Source organism: Oncorhynchus mykiss, chromosome 17 (assembly GCF_057628025.1).
Source record: "Oncorhynchus mykiss isolate SJ-2025 chromosome 17, ASM5762802v1, whole genome shotgun sequence".
NCBI lineage: Eukaryota > Metazoa > Chordata > Actinopteri > Salmoniformes > Salmonidae > Oncorhynchus > Oncorhynchus mykiss.
The window spans coordinates 16,907,465-16,919,866 of NC_143038.1; the positions used below are offsets into that span (position 1 = coordinate 16,907,465).

The window sequence follows — 12,402 nt, forward strand, 5'->3', positions numbered from 1 at the left end:
ACAGGCAGCAGAGAACTGGAACGAAAGGCGGCCAAATGAGGTGTTGGCTTTAGGGATGATCAGTGAGATACACCTGCTGGAGCGCGTGCTACGGGTGGGTGTTGCCATCGTGACCAGTGAACTGAGATAAGGCGGAGCTTTACCTAGCATGGACTTGTAGATGACCTGGAGCCAGTGGGTCTGGCGACGAATATGTAGCGAGGTCCAGCCGACTAGAGCATACAGGTCGCAGTGGTGGGTGGTATAAGGTGCTTTAGTGACAAAACGGATGGCACTGTGATAAACTGCATCCAGTTTGCTGAGTAGAGTGTTGGAAGCAATTTTGTAGATGACATCGCCGAAGTCGAGGATCGGTAGGATAGTCAGTTTTACTAGGGTAAGTTTGGCGGCGTGAGTGAAGGAGGCTTTGTTGCGGAATAGAAAGCCGACTCTAGATTTGATTTTCGATTGGAGATGTTTGATATGAGTCTGGAAGGAGAGTTTACAGTCTAGCCAGACACCTAAATCAAATCAAATCAAATCAAATTTATTTTATATAGCCCTTCGTACATCAGCTGATATCTCAAAGTGCTGTACAGAAACCCAGCCTAAAACCCCAAACAGCAAGCAATGCAGGTGAAGAAGCACGGTGGCTAGGAAAAACTCCCTAGAAAGGCCAAAACCTAGGAAGAAACCTAGAGAGGAACCAGGCTATGTGGGGTGGCCAGTCCTCTTCTGGCTGTGCCGGGTGGAGATTATAACAAAACATGGTCAAGATGTTCAAATGTTCATAAATGACCAGCATGGTCGAATAATAATAAGGCAGAATAGTTGAAACTGGAGCAGCAGCACAGTCAGGTGGACTGGGGACAGCAAGGAGTCATCATGTCAGGTATTCCTGGGGCATGGTCCTAGGGCTCAGGTCCTCCGAGAGAGAGAAAGAAAGAGAGAATTAGAGAGAGCATATGTGGGATGGCCAGTCCTCTTCTGGCTGTGCCGGGTGGAGATTATAACAGAACATGGCCAAGATGTTCAAATGTTCATAAATGATCAGCATGGTCGAATAATAATAAGGCAGAACAGTTGAAACTGGAGCAGCAGCACAGCCAGGTGGACTGGGGACAGCAAGGAGTCATCATGTCAGGTAGTCCTGGGGCATGGTCCTAGGGCTCAGGTCCTCCGAGAGAGAGAAAGAGAGAAGGAGAGAATTAGAGAACGCACACTTAGATTCACACAGGACACCGAATAGGACAGGAGAAGTACTCCAGATATAACAAACTGACCCTAGCCCCCCGACACATAAACTACTGCAGCATAAATACTGGAGGCTGAGACAGGAGGGGTCAGGAGACACTGTGGCCCACTCCGAGGACACCCCCGGACAGGGCCAAACAGGAAGGATATAACCCCACCCACTTTGCCAAAGCACAGCCCCCACACCACTAGAGGGATATCTTCAACCACCAACTTACCATCCTGAGACAAGGCTGAGTATAGCCCACAAAGACCTCCGCCACGGCACAACTTAAGGGGGGGGGGGGGGCGCCAACCCAGACAGGATGACCACATCACCTAGGTACTTATAGATGTCCACATATTCAAGGTCGGAACCATCCAGGGTGGTGATGCTAGTCAGGCGTGCGGGTGCAGGCAGCGAGCGGTTGAAAAGCATGCATTTGGTTTTACTAGCGTTTAAGAGCAGTTGGAGGCCACGGAAGGAGTGTTGTATGGCATTGGATGAGGTCCAGTGTTATTTCCGGAAGGTCAAACACATCGTGCCAGCATGACAACAATGTTTCAAGAGCTGTAGGCTCGATATGATGAGAGAAGTAAACAAGTGTAACGTTAGCTACACAACTGGATACTTTTGTAACCATGAATGTTTTCTTGGGCCACTGCCACAGACGGCTAGTGGACATTTAAATACATCAAGAAAACAAACGAAATGTGCATTATCTAGCTAGCTAGTAATTAACAATATATTACAATATTTTAGGAGTGTTATATTGCTAGAGTTAGCTTGTCAATTGGCTAAATAGAACTTGTCTAACTTGGCTAGTGTTGTTACGCGTTAGCAAACTAGCTAACTTACCGGTCACACGGTCCGAGTCGATACCCGACCGCAGTCCCTCCACCGTCTCTCCTATCATGGACAGCACCTTGTCCAGCTGGTCCACATGAATGGTCGATTACCCCCCCCAGTCTTCTTCAGCTCCCTTCTTCTTAGCAGCCAAATTGATGTCGGACCAATTCTTTTTTTACGGGGTCACTGTCCCTTGCCACACCCCCGACGGCAGAGACAGACTCGGCCACTCTCGCCCATCCTCTCTTTTTGGTCTCTGCAGTGACCCCACAGTTGATGAGTTTCCCCAACAGCAACCTTTTCCTGGTTGTTATTTCCTCCACCACTTCAAGCTCTTGTTTACTTTAATACTATTGTCATATAGAATTTTCAAACATTGAAGTCACTTATTGATATCTATATAATGAAAGAAATATGAAATAGAGGAGACAAATGGCCTGTGGTTAAACATGTTTTTTATTCCAGGTCATCAATGTACATTGTGTTACTTTCGTCCCACCCATCTCTGCTGTAACTTCTACCAGGCTAACACCCAAGACTAGCTAGCATGATACTTTAAAACTATGTTGTCATTTAGACCAGATGGGTTAAGAAAATGGCATATGTTTGGAACCTTAAACAACTAAATACATCTACAACCGGAAAAAACTTCTGGGTCTGTTTCCACTTATATCGCTCAACGACACTTTTTGTTGGCGAAACATGATCAGATTGGGATGTTTGTTTTCAGGGAGGTCATCCTCCACATTAGGAACACGCTGACTTCATTATGTTAGTCTAGCTTCTGTGGTATCTGAGAAAATGGCCATGTTACTTTCGCCCCATCTTACTTTCATCCCGGCTCTCCCCTACTTTGATTTCCGTGTTATCATTTGTTATCAACTGCGTTAGGAAATATGATTTACGCATGTTCAGATGCCAAATTGAATAGAAATGAAAAACAGGCTGGCATGGTTGAGTGCTTTTCTTTTTGTACTGATTGGTTTTATACAACTGCTCTCAACACAGCAGACTTCCTCGTTGGTTTTCGGTCATAACAGCGACCTCTTCTTTAATAAAGAAACCACAAAGTCAATTGCACTAAAAAGTCGAAGAAATACTATTCATACACCAGTGCAGGGCAGAACATAATGTTTGAAACAGTGAATATGATCGGTTTAATGTGTCTTGGTTAATGTAACATCTCTTCAGATTTCATAACTCCCTTTTAGCAAGGAATCATGAAGTCTTCTCATCCCTAAAATAAACCGTGAGATATGTTATCGATAGCAATATAGCGATGTGCAATGTAGATGTTATTTTCTACCGAGATTGCAAAACAATTAGTATGTTGATGTAGTGCCCATTGTTTAGTAATATTTCAACCTTAAGTCGTATTTTTACTGTCAGTTGCTGGTTTCAAAAAGCGCCTTTATTTGTTCATCTTAAAAAATGAAATATAGGAACTAACAGTACAGATAGCAAAAAAAACTACAACATAGAGTCACAGAATAAGTTAAGAGGAAAAACAAAAAGAAATGGAAGAATGTATCCTTTTCTAATCCAAGATGACGTAGCAGTCGGATGTGTGTCTTGTCTTGTCCGTGTAAATAGTAATTTTCCTTGTAAAAGCCTTTCATGCATGTTAACATCAGAAGCTTCCTCCTAAATTTGTTTTATTCACTGCTTTAGCACACTCCGCCAACCCTGATGTCCTAGCCATGTCTGAATCCTGGTTTAGAATCCTGTTTTTTTTTTTATCGGAAATTTCCACCCCCAACTGCATTTTCTGACAAGATAGAACTGCCAAAGGGGGCATAGTTGCGATCTACTGCAGAGATAGTCTGCAGAGTTCTGTCATACTATCCAGGTCTGTGCCCAAACAATTTGAGCTTCTACTTTTAAATATCCACCTTTCCAGAAACAAGTCTCTCACCGTTGCCACTTGTTATAGACCCCCCTCAGCCCCCAGCTGTGCCATGGACACCATATGTGAATTAATTATCCCCACCAACTTGCCCTCTAAATACACCTCTGCTGTCTTCAACCAGGATCTTAGCGATCACTGCCTCATTGCCTGCATGAGTAATGGGTCCACGTTCAAACGTCCACTCCTCATCACTGTCAAACGCTCCCTAAAACACTTCAGCGAGCAGGCCTTTCTAATTGACCTGGCCCGGGTATCCTGGAAGGATATTGAAATCATCCCGTCAGTAGAGGATGCCTGGTTGCTTTTAAAAGGGCTTTCCTAGCCATCTTAAATAAGCATGCCTTATTCAAAAAATGTAAATCTAAGAACAGATATAGCCCTTGGTTCACCCCAGATTTGACTGTCCTTGACCAGCACAAAAACATTCTGTGGCATCCTGCATTACCATCGAATAAACCCTGCGATATGCAACTTTTCAGGGAAGTCAGGAACCAATATACACAGTCAGTTAGGAAAGCTAAGGCTAGGGTTTTCAAACAGAAATGTGCATCCTATAGCACTAATTCCAAAAACTTTTGGGACACTGTAAAGTCCATGAAGAATAAGAGCACCTCCTCCCAAATGCCCACTGCACTGAGGCTAGGAAACACTGTCACCACCGATAAATCTACAAAAATCGATCATTTTAATAAGCATTTTTGTGGCCATGCTTTCCACCTGGCTACCCCTACCCCAGCCAACATTTCATCACCCAATGCAGCAACTTGCCCAAGCCCCACCCCCCGCTTCTTCTTCACCCAAATCCAGACAGCTGATATTCTGAAAGAGCTGCAAAATCTGTATCCCTACAAATCAGCTGGGCTAGATAATCTGGACCCTCTCTTTCTAAAATTACCAGCCAAAATTGTTGCAACCCCTATTAGTAGCCTGTTCAACCTCTCTTTTGTATCATCTGAGATCCCCAAAGGTTGGAAAGCTGCCGTGGTCATCCCCCTCTTCAAAGGGGGAGACTCTCTAGACCCAAATTGTTATAGACCTATATCCATCCTGCCCTACCTTTCTAAAATCTTCGAAAGCCAAGTTAACAAACAGATCACCGGCCATTTCGAATCCCACCGTGCCTTCTCCGCGATGCAATCTTGTTTCCGAGCTGGTCATGGGTGTACCTCAGCCACGCTCAAGGTCCTAAACAATATCATATCCACCATTGATAAAAAGACAGTACTGTGCGGCCGTCTTCATCGACCTGGCCAAGGCTTTCGACTCTGTCAATAACCGCATACTTATCTGCAGACTCAATAGCCTTGGTTTCTCAAATCACTGCCTCGCCTGGTTCACCTACTACTTCTCAGATGGAGTTCAGTGTGTCAAATCAGAGGGGCTGTTGTCCGGACCTCTGGCAGTCTCTATGGGGTGCCACAGGGTTCAATTCTCAGGCCGACTCTTTTCTCTGTATATATCAATGATATCGCTCTTGCTGATCCACCTCTGCGCAGACGACGCCATTCTGTATACATCTGGCCCTTCTTTGGACACTGTGTTAACAAACCTCCAAACGAGCTTCGATGCCATACAACACACCTTCCGTGGCCTCCAACTGCTTTTAAATTCTAGTAAAACTAAATGCATGCTCTTCAACCGATTGTTGCCCGCACCCGCCCACCCGACTAGCATCACTACTCTGGACGGTTCTGACTGAATTCTGAATATGTGGGCAACTACAAATACCTAGGTGTCTGGTTAGACTGTAAACTCTCCTTCCAGACTTATATTAAGCATCTCCAATCCAAAATTAAATCTAGAATCGGCCTCCTTCACTCACGCTGCCAAAAAACGCTTGTTTTTTGTTGTACTGTATGTGTGTTTATAGTTTTGTTTAATGTTGTGTTAGTGTATGTAAGTTGTTTTGTCTGAAACGTTGTTCCCTCTGCTGCTATTTGATCAGGTCTCTCTTGGAAAAGAGATGTTATCTCAATGAGAAAAAACCTGTATAAATAAAGGTAAATAAATAAATAAATAATATAAAAAACATACCCTTGTAAAACTGACTATCCTACCGAATCTTGACTTCGGCGATGTCATTTACAAAATAGCCTCCAACACTCTACTCAGCAAACTGGATGTCTTCTATCACAGTGCCATCTGTTTTGTCACCAAAGCCCCTTACACTACCCACCACCCCTTAAACTACCCACCACTTCAAACTACCCACCACCTATTTTTTCTCTCGTTGGCTGGCCCTCACTACCTATTCGTCACTAAAGCCACTGGCTCCAGGTCATCTATAAGTCTTTGTTAGGTAAAGCCCCGCCTTATCTCAGCTCACTGGTCACCATAGCAACACCCACCAGTGGCACGCGCTCGAGCAGGTATATTTCAATCGTCACCCCCATTGCCAACACTTCCTTTGGCTCTGCTGCCAATGACGAACAAATTGCAAAAATCACTGAAGCTGGAGTCATATATCTCCCTCTGTAACTGGGTACAGGTACAATCTGTAAATAGCACACCCAACTACCGCATTCCCATATTATTACTTATCCTCTTGCTCTTTTGCACCCCAGTATCTCTACTTGCACATCATCATCTGCATCATCTACATCATCATCATCTGCACACTCCAGTGTTAATGCTAAATTGTAATTATTTCGCCTCTATGGCCTATTTATTGCTTTACCTCCCTACTCTTGTACATTTGCACACACTGTACATAGATTTTTTTTGTGTTATTGACTGTAAGTTTGTTTAGGTGTAACTCTTTGTTGCTGTTTTTGTCCCACTGCTTTTCTTTATCTTGGCCAGGTCGCAGTTGTAAATGAGAACTTGTTCTCAACTGGCCTAACTGGTTAAATAAAGGTGAAATAAATACATTTAAAAAATATATATAATAAATCAAATTAAATACAGAACGGAAGTTACTGGGATTTCAGATATACAATATCAAGCATTAAAGGTCAGGAACAGTGAAAATAATGTTTTTCATTAAATGTGATATTTGAAAGAAACCAGATGATGACTAAAGTTTGAAAAATGACTGTTGGCTTCTACATTGATAATGTTTGATCATAAAGTTACTGGTTCCCTCCCCCATGTCAAACACTTTGATTTATTATTAAGTAGACAAGGTGACATCACCGTAACATCAATGGTAACATGATATTCTCTTTTTTTTAAGTACCAACATCGGAGAAGATGTGTTTGCAAAGGGGTGTGATTTATATAGCTAGATATTAACTCTACTGGTGCCCAAATTTGACTGTAGGGTGTCGGCAAATATAATTGAATGTTTACTCTATTCATCTATGGCAAAGATACTTATACGTTTCCCCTGTCATCTGTGTCTGGTGTTAGCCAGATACTGGCTAGCTAGGTCTTCAACCAACTTGGAAAACTCTGATGCGGTTGTCAAGTCAACACATCCGTCAGTGCTGATATGAACCGCATCATTAGAGGCATGCCAAATTGGAGCTATATACAAACATTTTAATGTTGTTTATGTGGCTTTGTGTGTCACCAAATTTGCTTGAGATTATTTTACTGCAACACTGCTCAGAATGACTGTTCAGGACTATAAGAATATTTTGAAGATAAATACACAACACAGAGGACGAGAGGTCAATACAGTACTAGACGATGAGAGAGTACTAACGATCAATAGGGAATTATCAATGAAAGTAGCTGATTTTCAGTTCAACATCTGTTTAGAATCTGTGGAATGTCAGTCATCGGTCTGTACATTGAGTCTGGAGCAGGATACTTGTTATTTGGCCATTGGCCCAGTTGTACTGCAAGGACTTCTGATTGGTCAACCACAGGCTAGGGTGGGGGGGCAACATCCTGTTGCTTTGTACTGTGGAGAAAATCTGAAGACAGGAAAGACTGAACGTCTACTTCTCAGCATAACATCTATGATTTGTCCTTCTCTCCCTGATTTGCTTTGGGTTCTGTGTTATTTAAGAATAACATAAACTGTTAACAGGACCTTTAAGCAGTCTCATAAAGAATGCCATAGGACTGTTGTAATAACACTAAACAGAGATTGTGTTGTAACTTTTTTTCATTCACGCTAAAAAGGTGAAGTCTTACAAAAGTGTTTCTATGTAGCTGCCTGAAAAATAATATGGGTAGACAATTACAATAATTGGAAGACAAAGACAAATAGAAAAACAAAGATGATCACTCAATACCTCATTTAATTCACTTTTGAAACCATTGGTTATTTTTTTTTACATACATTGGCTTTGTTGAATACTTGATTCTGATCAGTCAACTGGGAGTGGATGTGTTTTAGATAACAGATTGTTAGACTCAGAGGCGTCATGCCCTCAGATTGAAAAAAATATATATAAATAATACAAACAAATGTTTATTTTTTGTTGTTGTTGTTTCTCTGTAATACTACCAGCCACCTAGCAATTTAATGAAGTTGGCTTTAGCTAGCCCAGATAGTTATGAGATTGGGAACCTAACCATTTCGGGCTATCAATCAAGTTAGAATAGCTAGCTTGCCTAACTATCTTAGCTGGCATGCCTCCTGGCAAGGTTGGCAGACATTACAAAAGCAAGCAGCAGCGCAGCCTAGTGGTCAGAGCGTTGGACTAGTAACCGAAAGGTTGCAAGTTCAAGTCCCTGAGCTGACAAGGTACGAATCTGTCTTTATGCCCCTGAACAAGGCAGTAAACCCACTGTTCCTAGGCTGTCATTGAAAATAAGAATATGTTCTTAACTGACTTGCCTAGTAAAATAAATGAGACTCACATTCCTCTCAAACTTTTACCCAGATTCATGCAGAGAAGGATTTTTAGTTTCTTTTAAAAAATAACCACCAGTCAGGAGGATACTCAAGAGGTATGCTTAGATATGCAATTAATAATTAAGCATAATGGTTATGGCTTTGGTTTGCAGGAAAAAGCTGTTTCAGGTGTTTGAAAATACAACATTCTTCAACTTCTCAAATTCTCCACCCCCCCCCCCCCCCCAGCCATCCTCACGTACTTTGTGCCCCTCAGATTTTTGGGGTGCCTGCATGACGCCTCTAGTTACAGTGATGGAATGACAAGTGGCAACACCTGTCAAACACTCCCCCATGTTTGTTTGACCTTGTTTCCAAAACAAAGTTAGGGCTAGATTCAATCCGTATCGCAGGAGATCTGGATTCAATCCATGTTATAGCTTGATTGAAATGTAAAGGCAATGTCGCCGTGTACGTGGAGGCTGCATTCACGGTAAGCGCTGCTTATGTCGGCTCAATCAGAAATGACCTTTTACATTTTAACGCAGATCTTCTGTGATATATCCACAACATGGATTGAATCCAGCCCTTAGACAAAACTGGATGAATGATTGTTAATCAGTTGGCAAGTAAAGCTACCTGCCAGGCAAAAATGTCTGTTCAACATACGGATTTGGTGCAAGATAAATGTGTGTTTCAATGAGACAAAAATGAATGAATGAATTTGAAAATTTAACCAACTAGACATGTTGGCTAAATAATGTTTCTACAGTAATGAAGAAACTATGTTGACTCAATCAAATTCTGCCTGGAGGGTAGCAACTTCAGATGATGGCAAGTATCCATGGCCAGTAGACATTGTACAGGTATGAACAGAACAGACTATTTGGTTGCGCAGTTCTATGAAAATAAACCACTTTGGGGGGACTTCTTGGCGCACTACACCCCCCATCACTTACTTGTTCTATTTCATTTTGAAAACATACTTTTGTCATAAATGTATTACCGGTCACCACATAGATTTGGAATGTCTGAATAAATTCATGCTTTTTACATTACTATATAAATATTGAATAACCTGGACATATTACAAAAACTACAATGCAGACAACTGTACCAAAGTTCATCTAAAACACACACACACACGCACAACAATATCACATTGATAGCCAAATCATTTTCAAATCAATTCTATTGCCAAAAGAACATCAGGGTTGTGTTCATTCAGCACCAAACTGAAGAAAGCAGACTGAAACTTGGAGGGACTACCTGCACTGGTCCAATAAAAAACAATTGTTTGTTTTCCGTTGCATAGCGGTGTTTCCTCATGTACACGACCCAGCTCAAAGTTGTGTCAGTCCAGTGTGTATGTCAGCAAGAATGGTATGGACATAAAAATGAAGGTAGACAGAAAAGCAGGAAAAGACATTTCCACAAAGTGGGTCTCATTTATCAAAAACAAATATGTGTTTAGGCTAATAATGTATATTGTTTCACGAACATTTCAGTTTGCAGATTTTTTTAAACGCTCAGTTAGTTTTTTGGTGCACACAAATACCCCCCTCACAGAAAAAACATGATTTCACATGTAGATATGTGACATTTCTCATGTGAAAATGTGTGTTTTTGGAACACTTCAGGTGATCCACATGTGGTTTTTCCGCAATGGCCTTTTCAGAGAACTAGAACTCGTTAATAAATGACAACACTTAAGTTCCTAACTACTGACATGAATGCATCATGTATGCATTTGGACAGTAACAATTCAAATATGTATTTAATTTCAAAAAAACTTGTCATCTCATAATCAACTAATTATTCACTTTCTGTTTTTCAATGATTCTTGTCCTCGACTCACATTCTCCCTTAAAATAGATTAAGGTATTTATGCATGTTTGATAAGCATGGGTTTTACAAATTCGTTTTCTAAACAACAAATACACAACATTTCTGTCCATGTGAAGCTTGAGGCCCACTGACTGCTTTTCTGATTGGCATGTTGCATACTAAACATATTCTTAGGAAATAAAAGATGGCATTCAATCCAATGTGCATTATAGAGCAGTGCAGCTGACAATGCACCGTTTAAAGGCAGCGTCCCAGTCATTTGCGGAGAGCACATTCATGGTAAACGCTGCCGATGTCGACTAAAGAGTGGGTTGCTCTATAACACACCTTGTATTGAATCCCGGCCAAAGTCGATACAATAACAAAAAACAAAGTGCACATTGAAAATTGTACAATAAACTTTATCACAGTACTAAAAAGGGTATTTCAACTAAAAATGATAGTTGGATTAAATGCTTCTTTTTTTTTAAAATGGTATGGTTATTTTGGACAATTCACCATGGATATAGAAACATGTTGATTGGCAGGAATGGCCACTTAATGGTATCTTTAGGGGGCACAATGTCAAGTCATGACTTTTAGTTATAGTTCCCCTTTAATGCCTTGTATGGCTCCTGAGTTCCATGCGTTTGGATATATTTTAAGAGGAAAAGCTGCAAGTAAGAGTATAATATGTTTTGGTCAATGTACAAGAATAATAAGAAAAAAAAACATACATAACATATCAATACGACTAACTTTATAAAAGCCCTATGACTACATGTTCTATAGCACCAGAACGGTATAAAAAATGTCAAGTGATCATTTGAGAATAATTTCTTAAAGGCACTTAAACATCATGCATTAATGGCTGAAGAACGTGTTTGTATAACAAATTGACTTGACCATGGTTCTTGCCATTTCACGTGTTAAGCATGGGGGAAAAAAGTTGAACAAGAAATTTGGGTGGTACAACACCATTTGACCCTCTGAAATATGTCCTCTTGAATGTTGTGCCTTACATTACTCTCAGTGAATACGCCTAATATGTTTTACAGTATACTTGTAACCTATATTTTTCACTTCCAAAATATCACACTGTCGATGAAACAGATTCTCATCGCATTTCTGAAACTTGCTCTATATCACTGAGATTTGTCTCTGTAATAAAAAGTGTTTACACTCATTATTATCAATACCGTGTACTTATTTGCGCAAATAAATCAATTTTCACAATCACAATTCATTATTCCTAAAACTTCAAGTGTAATACGGGAATTAACAAACGGAATTATATTCATAACATATTAAGTACTGTATCCCCTGAGACATTGCCATGTACCACCAGATGACAATCAATCAGTCAACGTTTAGAGAACTGTATGTTCTATCACAATAGCAATGTTGTTTTCTTGATTCCAGTTTAGAGCTAATTTGCATTGGTCAAGGTCATTATTAGTTCACAAATGTGTAAATGCAGCATTTCAGGCATGCAGCAGCTCAGATTGAGGCATCCGGATCCTTTCTTTGCATCTGAAGAGATCCAGTGAGAATTGGTGACACTTAATCACAGGCATTTCCATACAAACAAACTGTGTGCGAGAAACAAAAGTAATGTTAGTAATCGTTATTTTTGAATCTCATAATTTTATATTACATTCCTTTCATTCGGTTCAATCGGCATAACAGAGTAAATAGTTAAGCCCATCCATTTTAGTGTGTAATATTGGTTCCCTGAAGGAGGGGAATGGAACATAACACCAGGTTCGAGTTTGTTAGGGAAGTTTTGCAACAGAAAATTGGTACCTATTGAACACTACCCAGATGGTTCTACTAGTATAGCCCTGTCCTCATTGCTCGTTATGGAGTCTA

General features: G+C 40.8%; 1 protein-coding gene across 3 annotated transcripts in view; it reads right to left on the reverse strand.

Annotated features, from left to right (window-relative positions):
- Positions 1–10,126: 10,126 nt before the first annotated feature.
- The window catches only part of eml6 (EMAP like 6), a 56,285-nt gene continuing 54,009 nt past the window's right edge, over positions 10,127–12,402 (reverse strand). For all 3 annotated transcript variants that reach the window (XM_090204941.1, XM_021568312.3, XM_090204940.1), the window contains one exon: positions 10,127–12,122. In XM_090204941.1, the coding sequence (XP_090061067.1) occupies positions 12,098–12,122 (25 nt within the window). In that variant the 3' untranslated portion in view covers positions 10,127–12,097. The remainder of the gene's footprint in view (positions 12,123–12,402) is intronic.